The sequence below is a fragment of the Symphalangus syndactylus genome, chromosome 13 (genome assembly GCF_028878055.3).
Source record: "Symphalangus syndactylus isolate Jambi chromosome 13, NHGRI_mSymSyn1-v2.1_pri, whole genome shotgun sequence".
Lineage (NCBI taxonomy): Eukaryota > Metazoa > Chordata > Mammalia > Primates > Hylobatidae > Symphalangus > Symphalangus syndactylus.
In genome coordinates this window covers 116,015,680-116,027,522 of record NC_072435.2, presented here as the reverse complement: position 1 = coordinate 116,027,522, position 11,843 = coordinate 116,015,680, and the positions used below count along the sequence as shown (strand labels likewise).

Sequence of the window (11,843 nt, the reverse complement as noted above, 5' to 3'; positions counted from 1 at the left end):
GTGAGACGGGGTTTCACCACGGTCTCGATCTCCTGACCTCAGGTGATCCACCCGCCTCGGCCTCCCGAAGTGCTGGGATTGCAGGCATGAGCCACCGCGCTCGGCCCAGAAAAGAGACGATTAAACATAAAGCAGCCATGTGATGAAATGGCACTTTGCCTCTGTGGTCTTCCTCCCCCAAACCCATAACTCTAATCTAATTATGAGAAAAACACAGGACAATTCCAAGAGAGAGCCAGGTGTGGTGGTTCACGCCTGTAATCCCAGCATTTTGGGAGGCTGAGGCGGGCAGATCATGAGGTCAAGAAATCAAGACCATCCTGGCCAACATGGTGAAACCCTGTCTCTACTAAAAATACAAAAATTAGCTGGACGTGGTGGTGTGCACCTGTAGTCCCAGGTACTTGGGAGGCTGAGGCAGGAGAATCGCTTGAACCCAGGAGGCAGAGGTTGCAGTGAGCTGAGATCACACCACTGCACTCCAGCCTGGTGACAGAGTGAGACTCCCTCTCAAAAATAAATATAAATAAATAAATAAAAATTAGCTGGGCATGGTGGCACGTGCCTGTAATCTCAGCTACTCAGAGGCTGAGGCACAAGAATCACTTGAACCTGGGAGACAGAGGTTGCAGTGAGCCAAGATTGTGCCACTGCACTCCAGCCTGGGTGACAGAGTGAGACTCCAACACACACACACACACACACACACACACACACACACACACATTCCAAGAGAGGGTCATCCTGACCAATACTCCTCAAAACTATCAAGGTTGCTGGGCACAGTGGCTCACGCCTGTGATCCCAATGCTTTGGGAGGCTTAGATGGGAGGATCACTTGAGGCCAGGAGTCCAAGACCAGCCTGGGCAACATAGGGAGATGCCATGTCTCCAAAAATTTTTTTTGAGACAGAGTCTCGCTCTGTCGTCCGGGCCGGAGTACAGTGGCATGGTCTCGGCTCACTGCAAACTCTGCCTCCTGGGTTCACGCCACTCTTCTGCCTCAGCCTCTCAAGTTGCTGGGACTACAGGCCCCTGCCACCATGCCCGGCTTATTTTTTGTATCTTTAGTAGAGACGGGGTTTCACTGTGTTAGCCAGGATGGTCTCCATCACCTGACCTCGTGATCCACCCGCCTCGGTCTCCCAAAGTGCTGGGATTACAGGTGTGAGCCACCGTGCCTGGCCCCAAAATTTTTTTTAAATTAGCCAGGTGTGGTGACACATGTCTGTAGTCCCCACTAATCGGGAGGCTAAGGTGGGAGGATTGCTTGAGCCCAGGAGGTTGAGGCTGCAGTGAGCTATGATCGTGTCACTGCACATCAGCCTGGGGAACAGAGCGAGACTTTGTCTCAAAAAAAAAAAAAAAGATAAATAAATTAAATAACCAGGCCCTCCTTATCCCACAGGGTTGTTGTAGAGGTGACATAGGAACAGAAGAGCACCAAGTTAACCAATTATAAATCTATATAGAGAGACGCAGATCAGAGGCCAGGCATGGTGGCTCATGCCTGTAAACCCAGCATTTTGGGAGGCTGAGGCGTGTGGATCACCTGAGGTCAGGAGTTTGAGACCAGCCTGACCAACATGGTGAAACCTTGTCTCTACTAAAAATACAAAAATTATCCAGGCATGCTGGCAGGCGCCTGTAATTCCCAGCTACACGGGAGGCTGAGGCAGGAGAATCGCTTGAACCTGGGAGGTGGAGGCTGCAGTGAGCCAAGATCACACCATTGCACTCCAGCCTGGGCGACAAGAGCGAAACTCTGTCTCAAAAACAAAAAGAGAGAGAGAGAAGCAGATTAGCAGTTACCAGGGGCTGAGGGAGTGTGACTGCTAACGGGTACAGGGTTTCCTTCTGGAGTGATGAAAATGTTCTGGAACCCCATAGAGGTGATGGTTGCACAACACTGTGAAGGTACTAAATGCCACTGAATTGTTTACTTAAACGTGGTTAATGTTATGTGAATTTCAGCTAAACAATGTTATATAGATATTTGGCTGGGTGCAGTGGCTCACGCCTGTAATCCCAGCACTTTGGGAGGCCAAGGCGGGTGGATCATGAGGTCAAGAGACCGAGACCATCCTGGCTAACGCGGTGAAACCCCATCTCTACTAAAAATACAAAAAAAAAAAAAATTAACCAGGCGTGGTGGTGGGTGCTTGTAGTCCCAGCTACTTGGGAGGCTGAGGCAGGAGAATGGCGTGAACCTGGGAGGCGGAGCTTGCAGTGAGCCAAGATTGCGCCATTGCACTCCAGCCTAGGCAACAGAGCAAGACTCCATCTCAAAAAATATATATAAATAAATAGATATGTGATGTGACAGGTTTTTTTTTTTTTTTGAGATGGAGTTTTGCTCTTGTTCCCCAGGCTGCAGTGCAATGGCGTGATCTCAGCTCACCGCAACCTCCGCCTCCAGGGTTCAAGCCATTCTCCTGCCTCAGCCTCCCGAGTAGCTGGGATTACAGGCATGCGCCACCATGCCTGGCTAATTTTGTGTTTTTAGTAGAGACAGGGTTTCTCCGTGTTGGTCAGGCTGGTCTCGAACTCTCCACCTCAGGTGATCTGCCAGCCTCGGCCTCCCAAAGTGCTGGGATTACAGGCATGAGCCACCACGACTGGCCTCTGATATGACAGTTCTAATGCCCTTTAGTAGTCTATAATTCAGACCCAGGCTTTTGGAATCCAAAGCCCAGGTTTTTCTCACAAACCCACACTGCAGAGGGGAGTGGTGGAAAAAAATAAAACCTCTGCCTTGGAATCAGACAGATCTAAACTGGAGCCCTATTTTGTCATTTGCCAACTGTGTGACCTTGGGCAAGTTACCACAACTCTCTGAACCTGTCCCTTCATCTGCAAGGTGCATGACTGATGGGCCTATTCAACTAGACCCAGTGCACAGATTCAGGCACTTGATAAGACATGAGGCTGCAGGCAGCAATCTTTTTTCTTTTCTTTTTTTCTTTTTCTTTTCTTTTTTTTTTTTGAAATAGGGTCTCACTCTGCTGCAGAGGCTCAATCACGGTTCATTGCAGCCTTGACCTCCCTGGCTCACGAGATCCTCCCACCTCAGCCTCCTGAGTTGCTGGGATCACAGGTGCAATCCACCACCACACCTGGTTAACAGTTTTTTTTTTTTAGAGATGAGGTCTCTCTATGTTGCCCAGGCTGCACTTCCTTCTTGTCTCCCTTATCCCAGGGTCCAACTGAACTGACAGCTTTGCTTTCCCCAACCAGCCCATGAAGCTGGGCTGAGTACAAAGTGGTGGGTATGAGGGTCAAGATTGTAACATCTGAAAACTCCAGAAACCATCCCTTTGGTTAACAGTCCTAAGGACAAATGCATAACATATTTTCCAGTGATCCCATGCTGGAAAATCGTCAGGGTCATTCCTGCAACAGACAGATTCAAGGCCAGCCCCAGACTCAGCCAAGAGCAAAGCAAACACTCCAGCCTTATCTGGGCGGGGGTGTGTGGAGACTGACTATAAGACTACACCTGAGACTGGTCATCTCAGTTCTTTTCTCGCCTCCTTGACTGCAAGATGAAACTCCTTGTGCTAGCTGTGCTGCTCACAGGTAGGCAAGTCTCCCCAGCTCCACCCGCCTTTCTCTCCCAAGTGAGCTAAGATCTCACTCCTCCAGAATGGGGGCCAGAGGCCACAGCAGACAGGACTGGCCAGCCCCACAGTCTCAATTCGAGGTTCCCAGTGGGGCTTAAGGGCTCCTCTATTGGGGTTCCCTCAAGGCTGGCACCTTTTCAACCTGCAAGTCTGAACTCAGATTGCCTGAGCTAAGAAAGCTTGCCTTTATTTTCTTTTTTCCAGACGGGGTCTTGCTCTATCACCCAGGCTGGAGTTCAGTGGCACGATCATAGCTCACCGCAGCTTCCAACTCGTGGGCTCAAGTGACCCTCCCACCTTAGTCAACTAAGTAGTTAGGCCAATCTCCCATTTATTTTATTTTTATTTTTATTTTTATTTTACTTTATTTTATTTTTGAGATGGGGGTTCACTCCATCGCCCAGGCTGGAGTGCGGTGGCGTGATCTCAGATCACTACAACCTCCGTCTCCTGGGTTCAAATAATTCTCTTGCCTCGGCCTCTCAAGTAGCTGGGACTTGTAGCTCTCAAGTAGCTGGCACACACCACCATGCCCGGCTAATTTTTTTGTATTTTTTTGGTAGAGACAGGTTTTCACCATGTTGGCCAGGCTGGGTGAACTCCCTTTTACATTCTCCTCATCCTGCTCTACTTTTCCCCTTTCTAATGCAGTATCCAGTTTCCTTACTTATCACATTTATTTTATTTTTTTTATTTTTTGAGACAGAGTCTTGCTTTGTTGCCAAGGCTGGAGTATAGTGGCGTGATCTCGGCTCACTGCAAGCTCTGCCTCCCAGTTCACGCCATTCTCCTGCCTCAGCCTCCCCAGTAGCTGGGAATAAAGGCACCCGCCACCATGCCTGGCTAATTTTTTTTGTATTTTTAATAAAGATGGGGTTTCATCGTGTTAGCCAGGATGGTCTCAATCTCCTGACCTCATGATCCGTCTACCTCAGCCTCCCAAAGTGCTGGGATTACAGGTGTGAGCCACTGCGCCCGGCCTTATCACATTTATTATTTATTGTTTTTCTCTCCCGATAGGTTGTAAGCTCCATGAGATTAGAGATTATTATTATTATTATTATATCTGTTCACTGCTATATCTCTAGCTCCCAGGACAGAGCCTGGCACGTAGTAAGTGCTCAATAAATATTCACTGGATAAACAATGCGATAGTTTAAAACTATCTGGCCTAGGGAGGCTGAGGCAGGAGAATGGCATGAACCTGGGAGGTGGAGCTTGCAGTGAGCCGAGATTGCACCACTGCACTCTAGCCTGGGCAACGAGCGAGACTCCATCTCAAAAAAAAAAAAAAAAAACTATCAGGCCTAGCTGGGTGGCACATGCCTGTAATCCTAGCATACTTTGGGAGGCTGAGGTGATAGGATCCCTTTTGCCCTATTGCCCAGGAGCCCAGAGACCAGCCTGGGCAATATGGCAAAACCCCGTATCTACAAACAACACAAAAAATTACTGGGGTGTGGTGGCCCCTGCCTGTAGTCCCAGCTACTTAGGAGGCTGAGTTGCAGTGAGCCATGACTGCACCACTGCACTCCAGCCAAGGCAACAGAGTGAGATCCAAAAAGAAGAAGAAGAAGAAGAAGAAAAAAAAAAAAAAAAAATATATATATATATATACACACACACACATATATATAAACTTTATATATATAAAGTTTTCATTAAAAAAAACCTCTACCCACTTTCACTTTACCAGGTTCCTGGGTCCAACGGTCTTCAGAGGAGGCAGCTGGCAGGGGTCAGGGAGGCAGCGTGGGGCCGGAGGGCGCAGGAAGGCAGTGTGTCCCCAGGGTGCTGGCCGAGCGATTTGAACTCTGGCTGTGTCTTCTTGCAGTGGCCGCCGCCGACAGCGGCATCAGCCCTCGGGCCGTGTGGCAGTTCCGCAAACTGATCAAGTGCGTGATCCCGGGGAGTGACCCCTACTTGCAATACAACAACTACGGCTGCTACTGTGGCTTGGGGGGCTCAGGCACCCCCGTGGATGAATTGGACAAGTAAGTGATCCGCCTGGCGGAAAACTGGAGTGCCTGCCGGGGGCGGGGCGGGGCACCCGCCAAGGATCTCAGGAGGCATACAAAGGGGACTTGCATATCTGTTAAGGATAACATATTTTCACCTCTTGTCAAATAAAGAAATATGTTCCAAGAGGACCCTGTAGCGAATCCTCCCCGTTAGAGATGGAAACAATGACCGACGTGCAAAACAGTGGGCGATGCTGCCTTCCGGTGGCAGAATGTGGCAACAGTAAACATCACAGCAACTATCCACGTGTCATTTTCTAGCAGTGGTTAAGTGTCACTGCACCTTCTGAATACAGGCTTTTACTGTATTCTTGCAACCATGTTAAAAATCACTTTCAGGCCAGGCGCGGTGGCTCATGCCTGTAATCCCAGCACTTTGGGAGGCTGAGGTGGGCGGATCACTTGAGGTCAGGAGTTCGAGACCAGCCTGGCCAACATGGTGAAACTCTGTCTCTACTAAAAAATACAGAAATTAGCCGGACGTGGTGACGAGCGCCTGTAACCCCAGCTACTTGGGAGACTGAGTTGGAGGTTTCAGTGAGCCAAGGTCGTGCCACTGCAATCCAGCCTGGGCAACAGAGCAAGACTCTGTCTGAAAAAAAAAAAATGCTTCCAATAAATATATGATAAAAGGACTTATATTTTTTTCAAGCCATAGGATCATTTCTCCTGAAGCATCTTGGTGAAGTCATCCCCACCTGTTCCTGAGAGTGGGCAGGTGAGGGCTGACCTATTTAGCTCTCCACTTACTCCTATCTCAGCTGCCCCTCCCACTTTCCAGGTGCTGCCAGACACATGACAACTGCTACGACCAGGCCAAGAAGGTAGACGGCTGTAAATTTCTGCTGGACAACCCATACACCAACACCTACTCATACTCGTGCTCGGACTCGGAGATCACCTGTAGCAGTAGGTTTACCCCTTCCTTGACCTATGAATTCTAGTAGGTTCTCAGCAGGCCGGGGGGAAATAATAGTAACAACAGCCATGATTTAGTGATCATTTTCTTGGTTCTGGGCAGTGTCTCCTTTAATCCTCACAACAACACTATGGGATAGGTACAATTATCCTCACTTAACAGATAAGAAAACTGAGGCTCAGAAGGCTGAGCTATTTGCCCAAAATCACACAGCTTGTAAGTGGTGATGGTTTGGGGTTTTTTTGTTGTGTAGAGACATGGTCTTGCTCTGTCACCCAGGCATGAGTATAGTGGTGCAACCATAGCTCACTGCAGCCTCAACCTCCTGAGCTCAAGGGATCTGCTGACCTCAGCCTCCCAAGTAGCTGGGACTACAAGCGTGCACCACCATGCCTGGCTAGTTTAAAAAATTTTTTTGTAGAGACTGGGTCTCACTACATTGGCCAGGCTTGTCTTGAACTCCTGGCTTCAAGCAATTCTCCTACCTTGGCATCCCAAAGTGCTGGGATTACAGGCGTGAGCCACCATGCCCGGCCACTTATTTCTTTACATTCCATCTTTCCAACAGAATGTAAGATCCACAGAACAGGGATTACTGCCTATTTTCTTCCTTTCTTTTTTGAGACAGAGTCTCACTCCATTACTGCAAACTCCGCTCAGCTCACTGCAACCTCCGCCTCCCGGGTTCAAGCGATTCTCCCGCCTAAGCCTCCTGAGTAGCTGGAATTACAAGCTTGCACCACCATGCTCAGCTACTTTTTTGTATTTTTAGCAGAGATGGGGTTTTACCATGTTGCCCAGGTTGGTCTCAAACTCCTGACCTCAAGTGATCTGCCTGCCTCGGTCTCCCAAAGTGCTGGAATTATAGGCATGAGCCACCGTGCCTGGCCGATTACTGTCTATTTTCTTTATTGCTATATCCCCAGATCTAGAGCAGTGCCTGACATATAGTAGGTGCTCAATAAATAACTGATGAATGCATAGCCTAGATATAAACTTTCTTTTTCTTTTTTTAAAACAATCTTGACAGCTTTGCAGAATAAATACAATCTTGCATTCCGCCTTTTCACTTATCACCTTGTCATGACTTTTTCATATTGCCTCAAACCTTTATTGTTACTGTTTTTTCCATTGTTACTATTTTAATCACTGAATAATATGGCTTAATTTGCTTATACATCCTCTTGCTCCACTTTAGAAGGCCAAATTTACAAATCTGATGAAAGCTATGAACCCTCTCCCCAGGGAAATACACACACACACACACACACACGCACACACACACACAGTTTCTTCTTAATGTTTGCAACTAGGACAAGAAACCTGCATTAGAGGATGTTTGTTCATATTAATTAAAATAACTCAGTTGGGCACAGTGACTCAAGCCTGTAATCACAGTACTTTGGAAGCCCAAGGTGGGTGGACTACTTGAGGTGAGAAGTTCGAGACCAGCCTGGTCAATATGGTGAAACCCTATCTCTACTAAAAATACAAAAATTAGCTGGGTGTAGTGATTCATGCCTGTAGTCCCAGCTACTCGGGAGGCTGAGGCAAGAGAATTGCTTGAACCTGGGAGGCAGAGGTTGCAGTGAGCCGAGATCGCACCACTGCACTCCAGCCTGGGCGACACAGCAAGACTCTGTCTCAAAAAAATAAATAAATAAAATAAAGGATTGGAGAGAAACAAAATAAGATTCCTGAAGGTAAGCAGAGATACATAAATCATATGTAATAAAGTTTAAATGCATTTTAACTGTAATCTTATTGTTTATTTTGGTTACAAAAGTAAACAAGCCAAAAGTAATGCAACTTCAAACTCTACATAAATATCTATTATGGAAAGTGGAAGGCATCTGTAATCCTACTACCCAAAGATAACCAGTTACATATTCCTTCAGATTTTTGGGGCATACACTAGCTTTTTTAATTTGGGAAAATTTCCATATGCAGGCGTACCTAATTTTTCTAAATGTCTATGTAGTATTCCATTTAAGGACGTTCCACAATTTTTAAAGTACATGTTTATTTATTTATTTATTTTTTTTTTTGAGACGGAATCTCGCTCTGTCACCCAGGCTGGAGTGCAGTGGCGCAGTCTTGGCTCACTGCAAGCTCCGCCTCCCAGGTTCACGCCATTCTCCTGCCTCAGCCTCTCCGAGTAGCTGGGACTACAGGCGCCCGCCACCACACCCGGCTAATTTTTTGTATTTTTAGTAGAGACGGGGTTTCACTGTGGTCTCGATCTCCTGACCTCGTGATCCGCTCGCCTCGGCCTCCCAAAGTGCTGGGATTACAAGTGTGAGCCACCGCGCCTGGCCAAGTACATGCTTTAAAGTAGAGAAACTAGGCTGGGCATGGTGGCTCACGCCTGTATCCCAGCACTTTGGGAGGCCGAGGCAGGCGGATCACCTGAGATTAGGAGTTCAAGACCAGCCTGGCCAACATGATGAAACCCCCTCTCTACTAAAAATACAAAAATTAGCTGGGCATGGTGGCGAGCACCTGTAGTCCCAGCTACTCAGGAGTCTGAGGCAGGAGTATCACTTGAACCCAGGAGGCGGAAGTTGCAGTGAGCTGAGATTGCGCCACTGCACTCCAGCCTGGGCGACAAAAGGGAAACTCCGTCTTAAAAACAAAACAAAAAAAAACACAGGATGCCCAGATAAATATGACTTTCAGATAAGCAATGGATAATTTTTGGGGGGCTATATGTCCCAAATATTGCATTCATTGTTTATCTGAAAGTCAAATTTAACTGGGCATCCTGACGTATTTGTATTCACTTAATCTGTCAGCCCTAAATATGCATCAGTGGAATGGCTGCCAGCTTATTCCAGTTAATTCTTCTTGCCCCAGATTGTATAAAACAGGGTCCAACTTGGCTCAGTCCTCTCCTTTCGTCCCTCTCCAGGCAAAAACAAAGAGTGTGAGGCCTTCCTTTGCAACTGCGACCGCAATGCTGCCATCTGCTTTTCAAAAGCTCCATATAACAAGGAACACAAGAACCTGGACACCAAGAAGTACTGTCAGAGTTGAATATCACCTCTCAAAAGCATCACTTCTATCTGCCTCATCTCACACTGTGCCCTCCAATAAAGCGCCTTGTTGAAAGACCTCATGTTTGGATATTTTTTCATTCTCTGTCTATAAACTAGGTCTCTGCCTAGTCTTTTATTTTTATTTATTTGTTTTTTTCTAGGTGGAGTCTTGCTCTGTGGCCCAGGCTGGAGTGCAGTGATGCGACCTTGGCTCACTGCAACCTCCACCTCCCAGGCTCAAGCAATCCTCCCGCCTCATCCTCCCGAGTAGCTGGGACCATAGGCATGCACCACCATGCCTGGCTAATTTTTGTATTTTTTGTAGAGACAGAGTTTCGCCATGTTGCCCTGGCTGGTCTCAAACTCCTCAGCTTAAGTGATCTGCCTGGCTCGGCCTCGCAAAGTGTTGGGATTACATGCATGAGCCGCCGCACCTGGCTACTCTGCCTAGTCTTTTGTGAGTATCATTTCTTCCAGCCTTGGAAGCTAAGTTGAATTAGAAAGACACTTCCAGGAAGCAAGCAAGCACCTTGAAACCTGAGTAATGATTAACAATCACCATCTACTGATTATTTACTCTGTACCAGGACTGTGTGTCCATAAATCCTCTTGACAGCCCTATGAGGTATTGGCACTATTAGCAAATCTTATTTTCCTAAGCTGAGGCTCAATAGGAGAGATCACTTTTCCAATGCTATCATCTAGTAAGCAGCAGAGAAGGAATTTGAACCTGGCAAGTCTAACAACAGAAAACACACACTGAACCATTGCCCTTCCCTGGCTGAAGTGGTAGGCTTTAGTTTGAGCCAGACCTTGCCCCCATCTCATGATTCTGCCTCCATTTTCAACTGTATTAAACCATTTTTCTACGACGACTTTCTTTTTTTTTTTTTTTTTTCGAGATGGAGTCTCGCTCTGTCACCCAGGCTGGAGTGCAGTGGTGCAATCTCGGCTCACTGCGAGCTCCACCTCCCAGGTTCACACCATTCTCCTGCCTCAGCTTCCCGGGTAGCTGGGTCTACAGGCACCCGCCACCACGCCCGGCTAATTTTTTGTATTTTTAGTAGAGACAGGGTTTCACCGTGTTAGCCAGGATGGTCTCGATCTCCTGACCTCATGATCCACCTGCCTCAGCCTCCCAAAGTGCTGGGATTAAAGGCATGAGCCACCGCGCCCAGCCACAACTTTCTTTTCTAAATAAAAGACTTCCCACACTCTACAAGCTAATTTTGACATTGTAGTCATGAAATATAATAAACATTAACAAGCCCGGCATGGTGGCACGCACCTATGGTCCTAGCTACCCAAGAGGCTGAGGCAGGAGGATCTCTTAATCCCGTGAGTTTGAGGCTACAGTGAGCTATGATCATACCACTGCACTCCAGCCTGGGTGAAAGAGTGAGACCCTGTTTCAGGCTACTAGGGAGGCTGAAGTGGAAGGATCCCCTGAGCCCAGGAGTTGGAGGCTGCAGTGAGCTGTGATCATGCCACTGCATGATCATCTCATCTCATTAAATGTTCAAACCAGCTCTGTGATATTGATATTTTTGCTCCCATTTCATGGATGAGGAACTAAAAATTCAGAGAAGTTAAGACATTTGTCCAAGATCACACAAATGGCAAAATCAGGATTTGGCCAGGTCTGTCTGATGGCAGTGCCCGAGCTTTTAACCACTAAGTCACTTCAGCCCAATTCCTCTATGAGTATTTAGGACTACATTTACATTGAAATTCACCAGAACTAGGCCAGGGACAGTGGCTCACGCCTGTAATCCCAGCACTTTGAGAAGTCTAAGTGGGCAAATCACTTGAGGCCAGGAGTTTGAGATCAGCCTGGCCAACATGGCAAAACCCTGTCTCTACTAAAAAATACAAAAATTAGCCAAGTATGGTGGCACAGGCCTGTAATCCCAACTACTCAGGAGGCTGAGGCAGGAGAATGGCTTAAACTGGGGAGGCTGAGGTTGTAGTGAGCTGAGATCGCACCACTGCACTCCAGCGTGGGTGACAGAGTGATACTCGGCCAAAGAAAGAAAGAAAAGAAAAAGAAATTCACCAGAGCAAGTGGGGAGAGGCAGAGAAGGGAATTGAAGCAGAAAAGCAAAGTTGAGGCCAGGCATGGTGGCTCACACCTGTAATCCCAGTACTTTGGGAAGCCGAGGAGGGCAGATCACCTCAGGTCAGGAGCTCGAGACCAGCCTGGCCAACATGGCGAAACCTCATCTCTACTAAAAAATACAAA

General features: G+C 47.5%; 1 protein-coding gene across 1 annotated transcript; it reads left to right on the top strand.

The window, feature by feature from the left end:
- The first annotated feature begins 3,516 nt into the window (after window positions 1-3,516).
- PLA2G1B (phospholipase A2 group IB) lies at window positions 3,517-9,677 on the top strand. Its single transcript, XM_055237818.1, has 4 exons — window positions 3,517-3,579; window positions 5,458-5,617; window positions 6,426-6,553; window positions 9,475-9,677. Exons 1-4 carry the CDS (start codon window positions 3,546-3,548, stop codon window positions 9,597-9,599), a joined length of 447 nt encoding a protein of 148 aa, XP_055093793.1. The 5' UTR covers window positions 3,517-3,545; the 3' UTR covers window positions 9,600-9,677.
- Window positions 9,678-11,843: the final 2,166 nt, after the last annotated feature.

Excerpts from the sequence above, each read along its gene's own strand:
- PLA2G1B (XM_055237818.1), top strand. The coding sequence starts at position 3,546 with ATGAAACTCCTTGTGCTAGCTGTGCTGCTCACAG. Across the intron at positions 5,618-6,425 it reads CCCGTGGATGAATTGGACAA|GTGCTGCCAGACACATGACA; the intron begins GTAAGTGATCCG and ends CCCACTTTCCAG. Across the intron at positions 6,554-9,474 it reads CTCGGAGATCACCTGTAGCA|GCAAAAACAAAGAGTGTGAG; the intron begins GTAGGTTTACCC and ends GTCCCTCTCCAG.